This window comes from Orcinus orca, chromosome 7 (genome assembly GCF_937001465.1).
Source record: "Orcinus orca chromosome 7, mOrcOrc1.1, whole genome shotgun sequence".
NCBI classification, from domain to species: Eukaryota; Metazoa; Chordata; class Mammalia; order Artiodactyla; family Delphinidae; genus Orcinus; species Orcinus orca.
The window spans coordinates 33,890,790-33,914,222 of NC_064565.1; the positions used below are offsets into that span (position 1 = coordinate 33,890,790).

The following is a 23,433-nucleotide window of genomic DNA, read 5'->3' on the forward strand; positions in this document are numbered from 1 at the left end:
TAACAGCTGTCTGGCCTGAGCCAACGTACTTACGACCAAGGAAAAGTGCCATCCTTCAATCCTGCTGAGTTGGATTAACCTTCAGAGCTAATCTGCGTTTTTGTCAGTAGAAGGTGAGTTTGGGGTCTATGAAAACGTCAAAAAATAACTGAAGAAAGGAAACTGGAAAGATACGATTATTAGACATTCACTAAAGGTGCCAACAACATTTGTATGCATGTTTTAAATATTTGACCAAAAGTCCATTAATTCTTGAAAGAACGTCATAGTTATTAAAAGCTTTGCCTCCCACAATGCTTTTAGAAGTGACCTTTCGACACAGGGAGAGCATTTTCAGTGAGTTACATAGTACATTTCCATCTTTGCACTAAGAAAAAATGTGCAAGGAAAGGTGTCAAAAGACTATAGAAATCTGACTGTGAGTAAATGTCTTTGTCAAACTTTACATATCATAGATCAAACTTGATGTATCGTGGATTACAGCTTTCCAAAGAAGAGAATTTCTTCTTTACTGATTGAACATATACCTGAAAAAGTAAGAAGTAAATTTGATATTTCAACTTAAGCCCTTCTGGACAATGAAAGAGACTGAAATATGAGACTGAAAATAAAGCCTGTTTCTAATCTGTTGAGTATTTCCAGACAGTTAAACATCATGAAATTAGATATAGTTTGTTTCTGCCCAACATAGCCAAATGGTGATTTGACAATGATTTGTTTCATTTAGCTAAAAATAGGTAGACCATTTTAATAATTTAGACCCTCAATAACTGTTTATTTGTTTTCTGTTTTCCTTTGTTTTGAGGTTTTTTGAGATAGTTTTCTTGGTATTGTTTTCTACTGCCTTGAATCTTTTTATTTAAAAAATAACATATGACTTGCCATTGTAGAGAAAATATCCGTTTGGCCCAAGTGTTCTAGATACCCATCTATATTTTCTTAATCTATCTAAACTCTTTCCTTTTGTTTACAGAGTAAAATATCTCTGTATGGAGAGTAAAAGAGGTGAATAAGTTATTTTATCTGCTAATGGTAGTAACTTTAGCTCTGGCTCTAATGAATTATCTAATGTGTTAGATCTAATACCATTAGTAGTATTATGAGTGAAATAAGATGTTTCTGTGTCTATTTGGCCCTTATTTTCTTATATCAATTTGGAAATTCATGGCTAAATATATATGAACCTATAAAGAAAAAAAGTAAGCTAAAAATTAAGACAATACATAAATGCACTTCACATGAAGAAAATGTAAAAAATTGTATTACCCAGATATCTCTGTGTTTGTTGCTTCTGGTAGTTTTTATCTTACAAGTGCATTTGAAGGCTAAAATTGTGGAGCGTCCAAGTTCCGTATGAATGATACCTCTCAGTCTGAGAAGATTCTTGGAGAGAAACATTTTACTGAAAGTATGCAAAAAAAAAAATGAGAAAACTAAAACAGTATTTAGCAATAAACAAGGAAGTGTGCGCTGTATATAGTTCATTTTTATTTAAAAAGGAAAGTAAGAGGCAGTTTGATTTTCTTCTTGGAGGAACACACATGTTTGTGACTAAATAAAGGAGGGAAAATACAAAGGAGTTAGAATCATTCCAGCAAGCACTTACCTTTGGCTATCTGGGATAAGAATATGTGGTTGAAGCTGAATTTCACTCAGCTAGACTTATCCCAGGATTGAAAGGCTGGTGAGAGCTTCAGGTGACCCAGATGCTGACTAAAGAATACTCAAGAAACTTAAAAAAAAAAAAAAAAAAAAGCTGATAAACTTTAGTATACCCATCAAAAGGTTTCTGAATCTTTCATTTTCTGCAGGGGATAAAAGAGATGAGAGTGTCAGATTTCTGACTGACAATGTACAACCAAAAAAGGTTTATGGAAAAAAATTTTAAAAAAGACATTTGCTTATGCCCAATATGGTAATTGAATGATATTGTGGGCAGATGGAGGAAGAGAATACAAATGTTAAACAGTATACTGTGGTACATTAATAAGGAGTATAACAAGATTTGGGTTTTCCATGGTTTATGTCATTACCTCTCATTAGGACTAGGAAGGATACATTTAGTTAGTGGTAGAATAATTATGAGGCATGCGTAAATTTTATATGTGCCTACAAACATGTAAAGTTAGAACATTAAATGCATGATAAGGTAATGTCCTTATATGTTGTTATCTTCCTTTTTTTTTTCAAAATCAGTTACGTACCACATACACATGATTGAAAAAATAGAGCCATCACTTAGGTTGATGTTTATTATTTCTAAACAACTAAATTGTTGTGAGTTTAAGAAATACTGGCCACCTCTCCACATTCCAAAAAAAAAAAGCTTCACTAACTTTCCTTAATTTCTGATTGTAGTAGCTGTAAGAAAAAGAACTTGCAAAACAAATGAAGATTTGAACATAAGACTTGGGATACACCAAAAACAAACAAGCAAACAAACAAAAACTCTTGAGAAACTGAAGATAAAAACTAAACTTAACCAAAAATTTATTTCTGTTTTTCATCCAAGTATCCAGGAAGGTTGCTAACGGGAGGTATGCCTCAGAAAATGTACATGTCTGTGAAAATGTTGGAACTAATGCTTTTATTCAAGTGATTTTATTTCAGTTCTAAGCCACAAGATATAAACTTTCATCAAAAATGGTAATCTATTTAAAATCAGAGCTATGTGGAATGTTTCATGTTTATGTATAACTCTCATAGTAGATGCTCCTAAACAAGGAAAATAATATGCTCAAATTCTGTTATTTTTACAGTTTGTAATATATCAAGTACTAGACCCACCCATCAGTTTCATATTTTTTAAATAGTTAAAAGAAAAAAGGAATGGAAGAAAAAATAGAGACACTTTGAAAAAGGGACTTTTAATTCCTTTTTTTGGAGGAAAAGGTATCTGAAAAACTTAATTATGATGCTTATTCTAATAAGAACAAAAAGGAATTTAAAGGAAAATATGCATTACACATCTTGAATACTTCATGTTCCACTTTGCTTTGCACAATTAGAAAGCTAGAGTACCTGGGGAGGGCAGAGGAGTGGAAGCAGGGAGCATAGTGTGCAGTGATGAAGGAGAAAACTCATAGATTTGATCTAAAAAAGTTGCAGTGATATATAATATTAACCTAATTTTGAGTTCCAAAAAATCCAAGTCAAAAGATATTTGTATTTCTGTTTTTTCAATGGTAGCTACAGATGATTTCTATTTACTGGAAAAATAAATCAATAGGAAGATGGCATCACTGAAAAAAAGATAAGGTCTGACATTTTTTTTTTTCTCCTCAAAGGAAGGGTTGCCATCAACTCATGTATTTATTATGAAAGCTCAGTTGCTTAAGATGCAGAATACTGTGAGAGAAAAAACAGTTTAAGACATAACCATGTTACCTCAAAAGAAACTGTTAAGTAACATTCTTAATAAATAGTCTGGAGAAGTGTGGAATTGTTAAGGCCTCTTTCTGCTAAAATGCTGGAAGTAAATTGACAGGTAGCAATTCATAAAATTCTCAGATGGGAATTGTAAAATGATATTGAAACCAATATTTCATAATTTAAGAGTAAAAGAACTAGCAAGAAAAAATCAGGCTATAAACACTTAAATATGTGGTGGGTATACATACATGTTCACTTATGTTTAGAGAGAAGATCTGTATACTATTTCAGATTATTTGGAGACATAAAAAGAAATCATACATACATATAAATCATATTTTCAGGCTTCCTCAGAAGAAATACTTCTGTACTTCACAGAGAAAATAATGTATTAAAATTTTTATATCAAGCTACTGCTAATATTTTGACTGTTATTTTAGGTTTTCAAATTCAATGATTAATTAACAGTTCCTGCAAAAGTGAAAAGGATCTAAGATTAAACAATGGAGCCCAACCTTGCCAGCATTCTGAAACTTATCCAGAAGCAATTTGCAGAACAAGATGTAGGTTTTTTGATGTCAGGTACATTTAAAAGTTCTGATATCAAGAACTTCATCCAAAATGAAGGATTATCCAAAATGAAGTATGTGCTGTCTTTGCAATACTAGTATTAGAGATATTTTATAATGTCAACAAACAGGTACATTTTAAGCACCTACTATTGGAAATGACTGGCATATGAGTGTAACTAAACATGAAATGTTTACTGGCTAAAATGAATGGTTCATAAAAAATCTATGGAAAAGAATATAAAAAAGAATGTATATATATGTGTATATATATATATACAAGAAAAACTGAATCACTTTGCTGTACAGCAGAAATAAATACAACATTGTAAATCAACTGCACTTCAAAAAAAAACCAAACTGATGTCTTAAGTGGGACTGTTTCTCAGGAGAATGACCCATAAAAATTTGCAAAGTTATCAGATACTGCCAATAAGCTATTGATAAATAATTATATAAGCTGTAAGATTTTCTCTGTTTATACTGTGGCTTAGGAGAATCCTTTTTTCCCTTCAAACTTAACCTCATGAGACTGTGATTGACCTCAAATTTTCTTTACAATTATTATTTCAATTAAGTATGTCACAGAAGCACAGCTCTTTTGAAACATCCTAAGTTTTTCAGATATCCATGCAAGACAATTGAGCAACTTTGGATCCAGAATTTCCTAAATGATAAGTCTCAGTCAGCATAATCTGATTTGGCATAACATATTTCTGTACCTAATGCTTAACTGAGAAAGACATTAAAGCAAAAGACAGGTGATGAAAGTTTTCTTTTCTTCCGATCTTCATAACTTGATTGAACATGATAGATTAGCTAGCTTATTGATTTAGGAATGATCAGCAATATTACGTCCCCAAAGGAATAGTAAGATGATTCATAACAGATTTGAAATCTGATTTCTAACTTCCTGCATCAATGTGTACAAATTTGTAAGCTTGGCTCTCTTCAAATTTCTACCTTAGGAATATCCACTTATGCACACAGGAGATCTCTGTAGTTCCCCAAGAATTTAGTGACTGTCTTTATACATATACATTTATATTTCTGGAAAAACAGTAAAGTGCAATAGCTGAGGGCTTAGATTCATGTTAAAACATCACCCGTGCTTTCACTAGCTATGGATTTTCAAATTTACTTTAAAGGTGTGTGTCTGTGTTTCTACCTTTATGAAATATATGTCATTGATCTCTTAATGTTTGGGTGATAATTAAATATTTTAGTACATGCAAAACACTTAGAACAGTGCCTGGCTACTAATAGGCACTCAGTAAATGTTAGCAGGCAGTATTATTGTTGTATCATTTCTCAAGTTGAATTCTTGTTTATACCATGGAACCAATGGTTTCCTTCAAGGGTGGTATGCGCTTAGTAACTGGTCATTTCTAATTCCATTTCTTCCCATTAAAATTTGTTTCCCAAACTTCAGTCATTCACTTATTGTGTTTGTTCTTTTTTCCCCCACATTTCATATACTTAAATAACTTTATATTAATGGAAAATGTATTCATATCACTAATAAATGGCTCTGATGCGATAAATTTTTCTACTAAACCTTAAAATTATGTAAATAATAATTAAAATTGAAACATTCATCAGCTAAAATCATCTCTTGTACCCTTGGCAGTATGTATACAACACATTTTGAAGCATTGCCTTATAAGAAAGCTTTCTATAAGTGACTAGAAGGGAATATTTAGAGGCTTGTGGACCACTATGCCCATTAAAATCCAGTAGTAGTAGGACAAAAGATGGCATGGACTTGGCCATAGAAGAAATGGTAAAACTGACACAAGTGAATGCCCAGGTGCCTATTCATTGGTATCGTATCGTGGAGACATTTACATACTACTGCTTTCTCTAACATTTAAAGCTTGAGGTACTTTACATGCCAAAAGAATGACTTTTACGCCAAGACTATAAATCCAGCAAGAAAATGGAACAAGAAAACTCCCTCTATCCCAGAATTCTCTGACCTTTGTAAGCTGAATATGACATGTATACTAAATTTTCACTGAAGATTATAAATCTTAGTATAATGAGTAATAGTTGAGAGTAGTAAATTCTAAAGGCATAACAATATAAAACAAATTCTAGTTCCTTAAGAGGCTTAAATACCAAATATATGTATATTCTCCCCCTGCTGAGAAGCTGAAATATCAATGAATAACAGGTATGAAGTTTTGGTTGCTAGGATTTCTCTCATTAACTATTATTCTGTTCACAGTTTTCTTATGCAAAAGACCTTTCATTTAAACATTGATTGAGTGTCAACTATGGTTATCTTAATTAGGGTAATGTTAACACCTATAAAATTCTCTAAAATACATGATGGCTCCACAAAATACAAGTTTATTTCTCGCTATATACAAGTTCGAAGGAATTTTTCTACCTGAATTCTCTGTCCTTGCTGCAACTTTTCTCTTAGTATAAAATTATTCCAAAATAAAAAGTTTACTAAATAAAACAAAGTGAATTTTCCTGGCCTGTGCTTGGCTTTTCTTGACATGGTGATTCAGGGCCCCCACCTTGCATCTTTATCCTCCCATAAGGCCTCGGTTAATGTTTACTCCCAGCCAGTATACTAGGAAAGAGAACATTGCGGGGGGAGCACTCACTGGTTAATAGCCTTGGAGGGGGAGTGGTTCTCATGATTTCTGCTCATTTGCCTTTGGTCTGAACTAGTCACGTGGCCACTCTTAACTGTAAGGCAGGCTGAGAGTGCAGTCTGGAGATGTGCTCAGGAAAGAGAGCACAGAATTTGGTGAGTGACCACCAGGCTCTTCCTCCCTCCCATATATCAATTTGCACCTGTATTCCAACACTTAGAAATACACCCATACACCTCCTCAAAGGAGACAACCAAAAGTCCCATCCAGTTACTGCCTCAAGCTCCAGTTCCAGAATCTCTGGTGATAAGTAGCTTTCTTCATCAGGCCCAAATTTTCTCCAGGGTGTTAAGAATTTAGAACTTGAAAAATAAGCTCTCTGTCCTGCCCTCCCCATCATATCCAATAGAAAATGGTGGGGCAAGAACTTAATACCTGGAAATAAACAAACAAACAAAAATCATCTCGTTTGTAAAGGAAAGGAAAGAATGGTAAATGACCAACAGTCTCTGGACCAAAGTGATGATTGTAATCCTGTTGGGCAGGTCCTCTGAGACCCTGCCCTGGCAGTAGAGACAGTTTCTGGCTCTTCTTTCTGGGAGAATTTCCCATATCCATTGTTCTCCAGGTTTCTGGCTCTGCTTTCTGGAGTCTGTTCCTTCCCCATTATCCTTCTTGGGCCACATCTGAAGTGGGAATTGAAGAAAATGGCTTCCTTGAAGGTTGTACTGCCTTCATAATTCAGTTTTTGTGGAGCAAATATGGGATTCAGGGACTGAATAGAATCACAGGGTTTTTAGGCCAGGTTTTTGGTTTCTTTGGGAATACAGTTCCCTCAAAATCTTAGTAGACATTGATCTAATCCCCTCAGTCTGTTGCATGTGCTGGTAAGCAGAGTCAAAGACATCCAGAGTTCTTTTCTAGACATGGTACTTGAGCCTGCTTTATTTAAAGATTCCTTGCACTCATGTCTTTCTCTCTCTTTGTCTCTCTCAGTCTCTGCCTCTGTCTCTTCCTTTTTCTTCCTAGTGCTTTGTCCCAACCCTTTCCACTCTCTCCTTCATTCAAAGTACTGGAAAATTCCTGTTTAGTGAAATAGTACTCTTAATGAGAGCTTCTACTTAAATTTTCAAGATAATGATTTTTAATTATAAATTCCTCACTTTTTTAAATTATAGAATCTGTCTACGATGCTTCGTCAGGAGAAAGAACAATAAGGCATTTAAAACAAATTTGTTCCAAAAGCACTTATTGTGTGATTATTATATATTTATATATATCTAGATAATAGTAGAAGACAGGGAAATTAATAGCACATTAACTCCAAAAAAGCTGAGTTCATAACATAGCATAAACACAAAGTGTTTCAATATTAAATATTTTGTTCCAGTTATTACTACAGCATTGCAGATCACACTGAAACATAGAGGTGTAAAGCAATGATTTTTTTATGCTTATGGAATCTGGTCCAAAATTCAGATAAGGCACAACAGGAACGGCTTATTTCTCCTACAGTGTTTGAGGTCTCTGCTGGGAAGACTTGAAAGCTGGGGGTGGTTCAATGGCTGGAAGAAGGAATCATCATATCTTTATACTCATGTGAATGGTGGTTGATACTGGCTGTCTGCTGGAACCTCAGCTAGTCTGTCATCTAGAAGACTTACGAGGTCTCTCCCTGTGGTCTCTCTGTATGGGATGATTTGGTGACTTTTTTTTTTTTTTTTTTTTACAATCCATAGCAAATTTATTACTCAATAGCCAGTGCCACATCATAGCATCACCCAGAGCCCTCACCTTCCCTCCCCACCTGTCCCCAAGGGTACACCCGTAATGGAAAAAACGAAAGTAAACTCAGATCTCTGCTTTTCCTCTGGAAAAAGGGATCTTGGCCCCGGAAGCCCCTTTCCACAGGTCTCAGCAGGCAAGGGAGTGGACACCTGCTGTGCCCAGAGAGCGGGGCTCCAAGCTCCAACAACAGAGAGAACATGCAGGCAGGAGCAGAGCCCCATGTCTGTGGAAGAAGATGAGCTGGGAGTATTCCAAGAGAACAAGGGGGTAGTGCATGATATTTTTATGCTCTAATATTTGGAGTCCATATAGTATTACTTCTGCCATATGTTTTAGTTGCAGGTATAAAGGTCTGCCCAAGTTTGAAATGAAAGAACATAGACCTCACCATTTGATAGGAGGGGTGTCAAGGTCACACAGTAAGAAGACCACATGCAATATGAGATATTGTTGCAGCCAGCCGTCTTTGAGTACACATCTTACTCAAATTAATGTCCCAAACATTTACTTCCCATTTAAATGTACTTTATTTACCTTTTTGAATGAATCTGAATATGGTTATTTTCATGTGCACTTTTACTAAATTAGGCTCTTTTAAATCATTTAAAGTTTTTTTTTTTAAGAAAAATAATATAATAGTATCAAATGTCACTATTTTTTCAGGTATCCCGGCACAGAAGGAATCATTCACAGCATGTCTTGAAAGATGTCATTCCTCCACTGGAACAACTGGTAAGTGATTATTTCACTTCAATACTGTATTATTTATCTACTGCTACAAAATAAATTACCTCAGAACTCAGCAACTTGGAACAGCACATATTATTATCTCATGTTTCTGTGGGTAAGGAATCTGGGCATAACCTAGCAGGGTCCTGTGGCTCAGAGCCTTCCAAAAGTTTGCACTCAAGGTTTAAGCCAAAATTGGGGTCACATCTGAAGGCTTGACTGGGGAAAGATCTGTTTTCAAGCTCAGGTACATGGTTGCTGGCAGGATTTAGTTCCTTCAGGGCTTTTGGCCAGAGGCTACTCTTACTTCCTTGCCACTTGGGCTTTTCCAGCATGGTGGCTTGCTCCTTCAAAGCATGCAAACTGAGAAGACGAGAGTCTGGCTTATTCTGCTCCTGCCAAAATGACCTCCTTACTTTTTCCACAGGGCCGTTTCTCCTCTTCTTTCCTCTGCCTGATACAAGATACTTCATTTGGCGCCCAGAAATTTTTAGGGCTCATTCGTTCCTTTTCTTCGCATCTGTGTTCAAATATCACCTTTTAAGATAGCTCTTCTCTAGTGTCCCCTAAACACAAATGAGCAAATTTAAAAACCCACCAGTTCTGTCCACACTTCTTTTCTCTTACCCTAATTTAATTTTCTCCATAGAACTTACCACCATGTGGTATACTCTGCAGTTTCTTTTTATTTGTTTGTCATCTCCTTAGAAAGTTCTGTGAGAGCAGGGTTATTGTCTCCTATGTTTATAACTATTCCCATGATTATAACAATTGCTAGAACATAGTAAAATCTCAGTAAATGTGTGTTAAATGAGTGCACAAATGAAATAGTTAATGACTTTTTTTAAATTTCCAAGCTCATAGTACACAGATCTATACTTGTGTACTTTCTCTTCATTATCTCATCATATATCTTGAAGTGCTACTTAGTCATTTGTTCTTAGCGCATCTTGGTGTCATCCTTAAAATGAAATAGCCCAAGTTGAATACACCATCACCATCTTCCCAAATTGATTCCTATTTCCATTGAACCCCATCTCTATTTTTTAATAGCTGTTAAAAACAAAAAAGTTAGCTCTTTTTAATAGAGAAGACTTGTTTTAAAATTTTATTTATTTATTTAAATTTTTATTTTATATTGGAGTATAGTTAACAATGTGTTAGTTTCAGGTGTACAGCAAAGTGATTCAATTATACATATACATGTATCTATTCTTTTTCAAATTATTTTCCCATTTAGGTTATTACAGAATATTGAGCAGAGTTCCCTGTGCTATACAGTAGGTCCTTGTTGGTTATCTATTTTAAATATAGTAGTGTGTACATGTCAGTCCCAAACTCCCAATCTATCCCATTTCTATTAGTAGCAAATGTTTATCTAGGCTGAGAACACATTTTCTTTGGATCCTTTATTTTCTCTGTGACCCTTCACATGTCAACATTTTCTGAGGTGGTTTCTCCACAGTGGATGTGGTGGCCTCATTTTTTTCTCCATGTGCACAGGCACACCCTTTCTGAGGCCTTCAAATGCTTCTGGTCTCACCCCACTGTATCCCACCGTGCCTCTCCCACTGATCCTGTGCTACTGTACAACCTTCCACACCAACCTTCTTTAAACAGTACCTTCATTATTTCATTCTCCTTGTCAGAACTTTGAACAGCTTCCTATTTTCTATAGCACCAAGTCTATAGACTTCTCTCACGGCTCTGATTTACCTTATTTATTATCTACTGCCAAATACACAACCTCAAGCCAGCAATAGTAACATGATTAAGACATGGTTCTCACCCTGAAGGAATTTGGATTTTCTGTAACAATTATAGTTCCTTCATCTCAACACTCTTTTGTGTTGTTCTCTCTTACTTCATGGGTAATAGACTTGTTCCATGGCTAGACTATAAATGCTTTGAAGTTAGGGGTCATGACTTGTATTTTCTTTATTATATCATACTTCCCCTTACATTGCTTCTGGGACTAGTGTTTGTTCAGAAAAGACATGTTTGTCAATTGATTTAATGATAAGATATTAAAGATTTATTAAAACAATATTGTTGATTTTGGAGATTAATAAATATATGACTGCTATTCATAGTGAAAGACATTTTAAAATTTAGTTAGATATAACAATGTCTTGTTTTCAAAATTAATCACTTAGGTTTCAACTTAGAGACCATTTTCCCTGGAAAGTATCTCTTTGCTTCCTCAACTTTGCATCAGGTAGCCCTTCTTTATTCTACCTTCCTATAGCAGCTTGGCCTTGCCTCTGTCTCTAAATTGCCTCTATCTCTAATCACACTAAAATTGCCTGTTTCCTTTTACTTGTCTCTTACTGCACTATAAGTATTTGAGGGGAGAGCTATGCTTCACTTACTGTTTTATTATTAAAACTTCATAGAAGGCCTGGCATAGTATAGCTGTACAGTGAATAGAAAGTAATTGTGTTTCTTTTCTATAAATTTGCCTTACAGAACATATAAAGTGCTCTTTTTTAAATATAGCACGTGCAAATGTTTCTCTGAAGTGTTTGATGAAACATGGCAAAAGTTAGACTGAAAATGAAGCTATATGAACGTGTGTGTACATAATATAAATATATATGCAATTATATATAATTTTACATGTACAAATATATATGGATTATATTTGAAAAATGCCTTAAAGTGTCTCAAAATTTTTACATGAAATATATATTAATTATGAATTTTAAAAATTAAAATTATGGTCATTACTTAAATTTAATCAATAACTAATGGTATATTTGTGCTATGCCTATACATCAAGCATAGGCTAATATTTTAAAAATTAGAATATTCAGAAATAGTTTTGTCAGTTTAATAACTTCCTACCTTTAAGATTATTTGTTGGTTTGCTGGCCTATAGTTATGTGTTTTGACTCTGCAGCCTCAATTCTCAATAAATGAAACTCATTTTAAATATCTCAAATTTTGGATAGTTTAACTAAGAGAAAATATATCTAAGTGCTCAATGCTCTATTCTAGGTCAGATAACCTTGTAAAAGTGACATTGGGAAGTACTGCTGATAGAAGGAAAAAAAGACAGTAATTTGTTGACCTCTTCAGTTTTCAGTCTCTCTGAATCTCTTTCTCTGCATCTCTCTCTCTCTGTTACTCTCTCTGTCTACACAAGCACTCTCTCTCTCTCTCTCTCTCTCTCTCTCTCTCTCAACTCTACTGGAACTACCAACCAATTTACTTCCTATTCCTGAGTTGGGTTTCCCTGGACCCTCTCTTTGAGTACTTGTTTATCTTGCTCTATCTTGTGAACAGAGGTTATGTTCAACTTTTATTCATCAATCTCTACTTGAATTAATTGCTTATTTAATGTTACTTTAAAGACAAATGATTATCTTTCCCCCACACGTCTTACTTATGGATTACTTCATTATGGTAGACGATGCCGAAATAACCACCAATTCCCTCAAACGACAAATTCTGATTAATATTTTTTTTTAATTTCATTTACTTATTGATTTATTTTTGGCTGTGTTGGGTCTTCGTTGCTGCGTGCGGTCTTTCACTAGTTGCGGCGAGTGGGGGCTACTCTTCGTTGCAGTGCACGGGCTTCTCATTGCGGTGGCATCTCTTGTTGCAGACCACAGGCTCTAGGAGCGCAGGCTTCAGTAGTTGTGGCACGCAGGCTCAGTAGTTGTGGCCCCCAGGCTTAGTTGCTCCGCGGCATGTAGGATCTTCCTGGACCAGGGCTCGAACCCATGTTCCCTGCATTGGCAGTTGGATTCTTAACCACTGCGCCACCAGGGAAGTCCCTCTGATTAATTTTTAATTATCCGTTACTGTTTACATCAAGACTTGAATTATTTTCCAGAACCTATAAAGCTGTCTTTATATTTGACTAATATAACTGTATAATTATTTTTAACCTAGATTCACAGATTTTTTTCTGCAAATCTGACGTGTTCCTTCCTTTATCTCTACATCTCTTTTTCTCTCCCTCATGCCTGCCTCAGTGTTGCTTCTGGAATCATCCATAGGTTCTTGCAGTAGTTTCCCTTGCCAGTACCTACCAGGATCAACTACCATATATAAAATGATATACACCAAAACACTGTAGAAAATAGTAAAATCCTTTAAGTTGATGTTATTACTCATTATTTTTACTATATGGATCTTTGAGCTTATTTATATCCCACATTTTCTGCTATAAATCCCATTTCCTTTATCTCCTATATTTAGAACTTCCTTGAACAGTATCCAGCAATCATGGGAGGCTTTGGCTTTAAGCACAACTGGCAAAAGTATCCTATTCGATGCACTCCCTTTGGAGAAAAGTAATTCATTTTATGACAGTGGAGTCTGCCATGGTGGATGCTCCCATAGATGCTATCATCCTTTGGTAACCATGCTTTACCTCTCAACTTCCCCTGTAATAAAGTAGGTTGTGATCAACACGGTTAAACAGAAACATAATGCATTTCTTTTGAATACTGACAAAAATATATTCCTATTTGGAGTCTGAAATCTTAGGGCAGAAACTACCCAGTTCACTGACAGCTGAAGTCATTTATGCCACTTGGTGTGCAAATCCATATGCTATCAATGCATGAGACTATATTATTTTCTGAGAAGCCGTGTTGTTGCTTAACCATTTCTGTAATGCAGCAAAGATTTTAAACATGAAATGTCAAATATACTAATATGTGTTTGTTTCCTGATCTTGTATATTTCATATTATAACTCTTCGTGAGACCTAATTATTTTCCGGGCATTTTCCCTTTTCCCCCTAAAGAAATGTTCAAGAAAAATAACCCTGTTTATAGCATGTTAAATCTTTATCATCTTTATGTTTATCAAAAGAGTATAAGACATGTCTACGGATAACCCTGCAGGAGTCAAAAGCCTGTGGCAGGTTTTAGAGAATCATCTGCTACCTCCTGAGCTAGAAGGATTTGGAGGCCAGAGCTCAGGAAGTTGCCATGGCTTGGGGGCAAAGCAGGCTTTTGCAGATAAACCTTAAGTCACAGATTCTACCTTTTGGAGCCAGATATCATTTTGTGGATTAATTAATACTTGTGAGGGCTTTAAGGATGAAAGACACTGTGAGCATACAGTGTTTTCTTATTTTAAAACAAAGGACGGCCCCTTTGGGCGAATAATTCTATTGATCAGGCTGTGCTTTCCTCAAATTGCAAAAAATTTTCAAAAGCTCTTCAGTCTTTCAAAATTCTACTTTGTTAAGATAGAATTAGGTTTTCTGAAAAAAACTTCTTCCCAGATCTTCAAGCTGGCAGTATGTTAATAATGTTATATAATTTAATAACAGTAATACAAACCATCTCCAAGTTTTCATTGCTTTATGTACCCTTCCTTTACTCAAACAGCAGGAGTGTGTTTTTTATTTAAAAAAAAATTTTATTGGAGTATAGTTTTTACAGTGTTTTGTAGGAGTGCGTTAATTCCAATGTTTGTTGAGGCCATCCCTGTTGTGGGCACTGGGCTGGGTTTAGGGTATGCAATGATATGCTAAATAGTCATGTCCTTTTTTGGAGGGCCTGTCAGTCTAAGGGTGAAGAAAAGTATTAAACGAGTAAAGAAAGGCATAATTCTCTGAATGCAAATTACACAACATGCTATGATAGCAGACAAACAAGTTTCTATGAAAGAGGGAGAGCCTGCCTTGGATTAAGTAGTCATAAGATCACTCTTTGAAAGGGCCATTTACATTGAGATTTGTAGGGTGACTAGAGTTTGTCAAGCAAATTACTGGAAGAATGATGCAAACTGAAGGAACATCAAGTGCAAAGGTCTGGAAGTCAGAACAAAGTGGTTACATTGGAAAAACTGCAAGAATGCCACACTGGCTAGAACAGGGAAATAAGTCTGGAAGTGTGGGCAGAGTGAGGCAGTGCTCAGATGTTGATGGGCCTTGAGGTGATGATAAGGAGTTCAGAAGCCATTAAAACACAGAAACAGGTTACCATGACTTCTCCCATCCAGGCCTACATTTGAAATTCATTTAACTGTAGAGTAGAGAAGAAGAACAAACACAACAACAAAAAAGGTTGTTAACATTGAGCAATCCTTTCTTCCCTACTGCCTTGACCAAAATTAGGTTATAACAAAACAATTGAATTAGGCTAATAAGTTGCCCAGGCAGTGACCAGGAAGGCGATTCTCACTGAATTCCAATGACGGGCAAAGAAAGAACAACATATTTAGATCAAGGAAACAAAGAAATAGAAGTCAGGGAAGAAGAGAGAAATAAAGGAGGAGAAAACAGATGTGATACATAGGAAAAGCCTCCAGAAGACTGAAATTCTTAAGATAAAAAGAGGTTCCCTCATCAGCCTGTTTCCCAATTAGAACCTGGATATTTTGGTGGTGACCAAATGAAACACACTGGTTACAAGATGAAAGGCTCAGGAAAAGGCTATGGGGGTTCTTAAACATCAAAATGTAGCTTATTCAAGATGATATTTTGATGAGTTAAGGGTAAATAAATCAGAGACATGTGGGTAAAATTTCTCTTGAAATACACAGGGGTTTAAAATGATGGGGAAATTCACTTGGCAAAACATTATATGTACTTTGCCAAACCCAACATTTGAAAAACAGTTTAAGACATTCAGCAGAACCCCAAAGCACAACATATTCTCTTATCCTGAGAGTAAGAGAGGGAGAATACCCGTGAAAGCATTGTGCAACATACACACTGCAGGGTATAAATAATTTACAATGAGCAAACCATGCCTAACTTTGAGACCTGAAGTCAAGACCAGCTTCTCCAGAACTTCTTTGAGAATGCTTTATTACTCCTTTATAGGCATCACTCATGTATGACACAGCATCGTTTTTCTTTGCTTTTCTTCTATCCTCCTTTTTGTGTAATTATCGTATCCAACTTGAGAATTTTGGTTTACCACTTTTTTAAAGTATGCACACAGTAAATTATGTATCTACATTAGGCAGAAATATTATATTTCACCCCTCTAAATGCATCATAGTTCATTCTCCAGCTATATGTAAGATAGTCCTATAATTAAGCATTTACATTTTTTATGTACTTAGTACTTTATATGATGTACAGATAAGCTGCATTTTGAAGGTGATTTTTTTTCCTTGTTTTTGTTTCTGTTCTACTGCAAGTCCACACACATGGTCAGCAGATCTGATATAGCAAGAAAGCTAGAGCCAGTACAGAAATAATTGGAAACGGAGAAGAAAAATGTAAGCAATGAGTCCCAAACAGGGAAGTGGGGCAAGAGAAGGAAAGCCAATGGAGTTATGTAGGATGACTAAGTTCTAGAGATCAACTGTACAGCATGGTGATTATATTGGTTAATAAGACTGTTGTACACTGGAAATTTGCTACAAGAGTAGACCTCACATGCTCTCACCACAAAAAAAGACTTAAATTTTGGGGCTTCCCAGGTGGCGCAGTGGTTAAGAATCTGCCTGCCAATGCAGGGAACACGGGTTTGAGCCCTGGTCTGGGAAGATCCCACATGCCGTGGAGCAACTAAGCCCATGTACCACAATTACTGAGGCTGCGCTCTAGAGCTCGCGAGCCACAACTATTGAGCCTGCATGCCACAACTACTGAAGCCTGTGCCTAGAGCCCATGCTCCACAAGAGAGGCCACCACAATGAGAAGCCCGTGCACCACAGCAAAGAGTAGCCCCAGCTCGGCGCAACTAGAGAAAGCCTGCACGCAGCAATGAAGACCCAACGCAGCCAAAAATAAATAAATTTATTAAATAAATAAAAAGATAACTATATGAGGAAATGTATATATTAAGTAGCTTGACTATAGTAATCATTTCACTATGTATATGTAGGTGAAAACATCATATTGTACACCGTAAATATATACAATTTTTATTTTAAAAATAGAAACTTAAATAATTTTTAAAAAGCCAATGGAAAGAAGACACAGAAATTTCTATTTCTGTGGGTGGTGGAAAAGTTAAGAAGAGATTTAAGAAGGAAGAGAAGCCCCATTTGGGGGTAAAATGATGTAACCAGATATGTCCTCCTTCTGTGCTTTGTAATAGAAATTATCAAAGCAAACAGATTATCAGCAAAGTACTACGATCTATTAAAAGTTCAGAAAAAAATATAGCAAGTGCCTAATTATTAAATAGGAAAATAATTAAATGCAAAATAATAGTAGCGCATGTTTGTAGTTATACAGAATTGATACAAAATTCTCCTAGGAGGCCAGTCAGTCGTACAGAAACTTTCACAGGGTGGTGCTACTTCGGAGGGCTCTCTCCAGTTCAGGTCTGGGGCCTGTCTCAGTTTTGTGGATCTTGAAAAATTATATGTAACAATGTTATCAGTGTTTACAGAGATGATGATCCCTAGGATTACCTCACAGTAACCAAATTTGTAAGAGTCACCTGTATAAATTATAATTCTGATTTATTAATTTATAATGGCAAATATACTGATGCTATTTGTCACCCACATTCTGACTATTTGTGAGAGGACCGAGGAAGCTAAATTAGGAGCCAGAGGATTGCCAGTGAACACAGGAATCAGAACAAAGGAGAAAAGAGCAACCACGTACATACATCAGCAGCCCAAAGGGTCTGTCGTTCTAGTATTAAAAGCCAATACCCTCTCATGAAAATCTGGTGAAAGTTTTAGATTCAGTTTATTTCCATTTATAAACATGTATTTTGACAGAATTCTTTTGGTAGACTGGTGTAGATGAAAACCTGTTGTTTTCAATTCAAGTCTTTTATCAGAGAACTACTTGAAGCCTTCATATAAAAAAAAAATTACAGTGTCTGTACTTAACGGTTACAGGCCGGTCCTTCTGCCATGACTGTTAGCATTAATCAAAGGTTGTCATCTGCTCTCTTGCCTTGCCTCTCGCTTCCAACTTAGGTTGATAAACAGGTGCTATCTGGATATCCCACTGCCATTCATTCTTTTCATCTGTATCTCAGCACAGTTGTGTCTGCCGAGTGCTTCCTCAATGCTAGCAGACTGGCTGGCATCCAATCTGGACAAATTGCTGATCTTTCCTGCCACTTAACATTAAATAGGGCTTCTAAGGAATATTGGACAAATAGCTCAAGAAGCCAGATTCAGCATCTAAAGATTCGTTGGCAATTCTTAAGTATACTTTGTTTAGGGAGTGCTGCTACTTTAAAGAACTTCAAGTTGGCCTGGAACTTGGTGTATAGTATCCTAAACACAGGCCTAAAGCTATACAGAGTTTTGTAAATTACTAGCGGCAATACCATCTAGGTCCTAGATGACCAGTATACTCAACTGTAATTTATAGATTACTGTCCCTTCAAACCATGTGATTAACATAAAAGAGGAATAAGTAATTAGAATAATTACTATGGTACCATATATAAACCCACATACAAAATACATAGCAATCTTCTGCTTACCCTAATACTTCTTTCTGCTCCTATGAGCCTCCTGGAATAACTGATTCCTAGTGCCTGGAACATGGTGAGGTATTTCAAAGTATGACGACAAGGAATAATAAAGTAATTAAATATACCTCATGGAAACTTTGCTTCCCAGCATGGGACTTAAAATAATGCAGTGCTTTCAGTGTAGGAAGCCTGATTGGAGTTTTCTATTCCAGGGCAAAAGTTGGCCTTAGTCTCTGAGATAACTGGAGGGGAGTATGGTATCCAGTCCCCCCAAAAGAGGAACAGGAGTATCTTGAAATGTGAACTCACAAGGATATAAGCCTCAGTAAGATTAAGGTTGTCCTGTTAGTCTTTGCAGTCCCATTGTGAGCAGAGCAGCTGGTATTTAGGGGAAGAGGATGTTACTATTTAAAAATGTGTTGAAAGAATGAATGGTTGTGCAGCAAGTATGAAAGAAACAATGGAGAGAAGTGAACACCTGATCACAAAAGTGGGAATAGTGCATGATGGTTGCACATGTATATAATTACATGTAGAAATGTGTATGCCGATACATAGATAAGTAAAAATATGCACTGTAGAAATAAATATAATAGGTAAAAGTACACAGTAGAAGGATTATTAGCTTCTTCAAATGACCAGGAAGGCAACTTGGACTTTGAAAGATAATATAAAAGAAGATACCTAACCTGCTATTTGCCTCTTCCTCTTTCCTTTTTCTGGACCTCTGTGTGGACATGCCTGGAAACTCTGTTGCGTTGACCAAAGGCCGTGAAAATTGGTTCAGCCTGTTTGATGGCAATGATGTCCATTTATAGAATCCTAACATGAGAAATCCAGCCCCTGGCCTGAATCTCAGGTATCCTGAAAAGATCCAGCATATAGAGAAACTTTACTTATACATTCAAGGAGAGAGAAATTTAAGGTATATAATGCAAGCCAGCTTATGTTGATTTCCCTTGCAAGAGTGTTAGGTTTCTACTTTCACATTTCCCTTCTCTTTTTAAAGAAATGGTCATCAATAATACATCTCTGGGTACTAAATATCCACCTAGTGGTCTTTTAGTGAATATTTTTATGGAGAAAAAGGCAATATTCTTAGCTGAGAAAGTATGCATGTTTTTATCATGGGTTGAGAGATTTTGTAGCTGTTTGGTAGATAGATTCAGGCTTTTGGTAACTTATTTTATTTTCATCATAAGAAAGCTTAAATAAAATGGTAAATTTTATCTATGGTTACACAACAAAATTTCTCAATATACATTCCTAAAAGGGACCTCCTCTGTGATGCTAATTGCTCTTAACAACATTTTTCTTCCAAACATTTGTAGAAACTAGTGATGCCCAGATTTAAATACTAAATGTATTATATGGATTTTAGGGGGTAGACAAATAAGACTTCCTGGAAGTAAGAAGAAGAGACGGCATACATTAGGACAAAAGGTGGGAAAAGCAAATGAATAGACATATCTAAGTACAGAAGAGGCACCACTGAACATCATGATTCTAAAAGTTATCTAAGAGAGCTTCCTCAGATTCTTCTAGGCTTGTGGAGAACATGCTGAAAGAAAAGAAATTCTCTGGAAATGTAGCTATGTGAAAAATACTATGCTATGATTATCATAAGTCAACATTATCTTCATCATTATTTATTAAGAGATGTCTTCATCCAATGTATATTTTAATTTCTATTTTAAAATTTATTTTATTTTATTTTATTTTTCTACATCTTTATTGGAGTATAATTGCTTTACAATGATGTGTTAGTTTCTGCTTTATAATAAAGTGAATCAGTTATACATATGTTCCCATATCTCTTCCCTCTTGTGTCTCCCTCCCTCCCACCCTCCCTATCCCACCCCTCTAGGTGGTTACAAAGCACTGAGCTGATCTCCCTGTGCTATGCAGCTGCTTCCCACTAGCTATCTATTTCACGTTTGGTAGTGTATATATGTCCATGCCACTCTCTCGCTTTGTCACAGCTTACCCTTCCCCCTCCCCATATCCTCAAGTCCATTCTCTAGCAGGTCTGTGTCTTTATTCCTGTCTTACCCCTAGGTTCTTCATGACATTTTTTTTTCTTAAATTCCATATATATGTGTTAGCATACGGTATTTGTCTTTCTCTTTCTGACTTGCTTCACTCTGTATGACAGACTGTAGGTCCATCCACCTCATTACAAATAGCTCAATTTCGTTTCTTTTAAGGCCGAGTAATATTCCTTTCTACATATGTGCCACACCTTCTTTATCCATTCATCCGATGATGGACACTTAGGTTGTTTCCATCTCCTGGCTATCGTAAATAGAGCTGCAATGAACATTTTGGTACATGACTCTTTTTTTTTTTTTTTTTTTTGTGGTATGCGGGCCTCTCACAGCTGTGGCCTCCCCCGTTGCGGAGCACAGGCTCCGGACGCACAGGCCCAGCGGCCATGGCCCACGGGCCCAGCCGCTCTGTGGCATGCGGGATCCTCCCGGACAGGGGCATGAACCCATGTCCCCTGCATCGGCAGGCGGACTCCCAACCACTGCACCAACAGGGAAGCCCCACATGACTGTTTTTGAATTATGGTTTTCTCAGGGTATATGCCCAGTAGTGGGATTGCTGGGGCATATGGTAGTTCTATTTGTAGTTTTTTAAGAAACCTCCATACTGTTCTCCATAGTGGCTGTACCAATTCACATTCCCACCAGCAGTGCAAGAGTGTTCGATTTTCTCCACACCCTCTCCAGCATTTATTGTTCCTAGATTTTTTGATGAGGACCATTCTGACTGGTGTGAGATGATATCTGATTGTAGTTTTGATTTGCATTTCTCTAATGATTAATGATGTTGAGCATTCTTTCATGTGTTTGCTGGCAGTCTGTATATCTTCTTTGGAGAAATGTCTATTTAGGTCTTCTGCCCATTTTTGGATTGGGTTGTTTGTTTTTTTGTTATTGAGCTGCATGAGCTGCTTGTAAATTTTGGAGATTAATCCTTTGTCAGTTGCTTCATTTGCAAATATTTTCTCCCACTCTGAGGGTTGTCTTTTGGTCTTGTTTATGGTTTCCTTTGCTGTGCAAAAGCTTTGAAGTTTCATTAGGTCACATTTGTTTATTTTTGTTTTTATTTCCATTTCTCTAGGAGGTGGGTCAGTAAGGATCTTGTGTGATTTATGTCATAGAGTGTTCCACCTATGTTTTCCTCTAAGAGTTTGGTAGTTTCTGGCCTTACATTTAGGTCTTTATTCCATTTTGAGCTTATTTTTGTGTATGGTGTTAGGGAGTGTTCTAATCTCATACTTTTACATGTACCTGTCCAGTTTTCCCAGCACCACTTGTTGAAGAGGCTGTCCTTTCTCCACTGTACATTCCTGCCTCCTTTATGAAAGATCAGATGACCATATGTGCGTGGGTTTATCTCTGGACTTTCTATCCTGTTCCATTGATCTATCTGTTTTTGTGCCAGTACCATACTGTCTTGATTACTGTAGCTTTGTAGTATAGTCTGAAGTCAGGGAGCCTGATTCCTCCAGCTCCATTTTTCGTTCTCAAGATTGCTTTAGCTATTCGGGGTCTTTTGTGTTTCCATACAAATTGTGAAATTTTTTGTTCTAGTTCTGTGAAAAATGCCAGTGGTAGTTTGATAGGGATTGCATTGAATCTGTAGATTGCTTTGGGTAGTAGAGTCATTTTCACAATGTTGATTCTTCCAATCCAAGAACATGGTATATCTCTCCATCTAGTTGTATCATCTTTAATTTCTTTCATCAGTGTCTTATAATTTTCTGCATACAGGGCTTTTGTCTCCTTAGGTAGATTTATTCCTAGATATTTTATTCTTTTTGTTGCAATGGTAAATGGGAGTGTTTTCTTGATTTCACTTTCAGATTTTTCATCATTAGTGTATAGGAATGCCAGAGATTTCTGTGCATTAATTTTGTATCCTGCTACTTTACCAAATTCATTGATTAGCTCTAGTAGTTTTCTGGTAGCATCTTTAGGTTTCTCTATGTATAGTATCATGTCATCTGCAAACAGTGACAGCTTTACTTCTTCTTTTCCGATTTGGATTCCTTTTATTTCCTTTTCTTCTCTGATTGCTGTGGCTAAAACTTCCAAAACTATGTTGAATAAGAGTGGTGACAGTGGGCAACCTTGTCTTGTTCCTGATCTTAGTGGAAATGCTTTCAATTTTTCACCATTGAGGACGATGTTGGCTGTGGGTTTGTCATATATGGCCTTTATTATGTTGAGGAAAGTTCCCTCTATGCCTACTTTCTGCAGGGTTTTTATCATAAATGGGTGTTGAATTTTGTCAAAAGCTTTCTCTGCATCTATTGAGATGATCATATGGTTTTTCTCCTTCAATTTGTTAATATGGTGCATCATGTTGATTGATTTGCATACATTGAAGAATTCTTGCATTCCTGGAATAAACCCCACTTGATCATGGTGTATGATCCTTTTAATGTGCTGTTGGATTCTGTTTGCTAGTATTTCGTTGAGGATTTTTGCATCTATGTTCATCAGTGATATTGGCCTGTAATTTTCTTTCTTTGTGACATCCTTGTCTGGTTTTGGTATCAGGGTGATGGTGGCCTCGTAGAATGAGTTGGGGAGTGTTCCTCCCTCTGCTATATTTTGGAAGAGTTTGAGAAGGATAGGTGTTAGCTCTTCTCTAAATGTTTGATAGAATTCGCCTGGGAAAACATCTGGTCCTGGGCTTTTGTTTGTTGGAAGATTTTCAATCACAGTTTCAATTTCAGTGCTTGTGATTGGTCTGTTCATATTTTCTATTTCTTCCTGGTTCAGTCTTGGAAGGTTGTGCATTTCTAAGAATTTGTCCATTTCTTCCAGGTTGTCCATTTTATTGGCATAGAGTTGCTTGTAATAACCTCTCATGATCTTTTGTATTTCTGCAGTGTCAGTTGTTACTTCTCCTTCTTCATTTCTATTTGTATTGATTTGAGTCTTCTCCCTTTCTTTCTTGATGAGT

The 23,433-nt window shown here is 36.3% G+C and overlaps 1 protein-coding gene across 1 annotated transcript in view; it reads left to right on the forward strand.

The window, feature by feature from the left end:
* Positions 1-23,433, forward strand: part of ARHGAP15 (Rho GTPase activating protein 15) — a 621,798-nt gene that overhangs the window by 67,139 nt on the left and 531,226 nt on the right. The window contains exon 3 of the mRNA XM_004285433.4: positions 9,005-9,073. Coding sequence (XP_004285481.1) covers positions 9,005-9,073 — 69 coding nt within the window. The remainder of the gene's footprint in view (positions 1-9,004; positions 9,074-23,433) is intronic.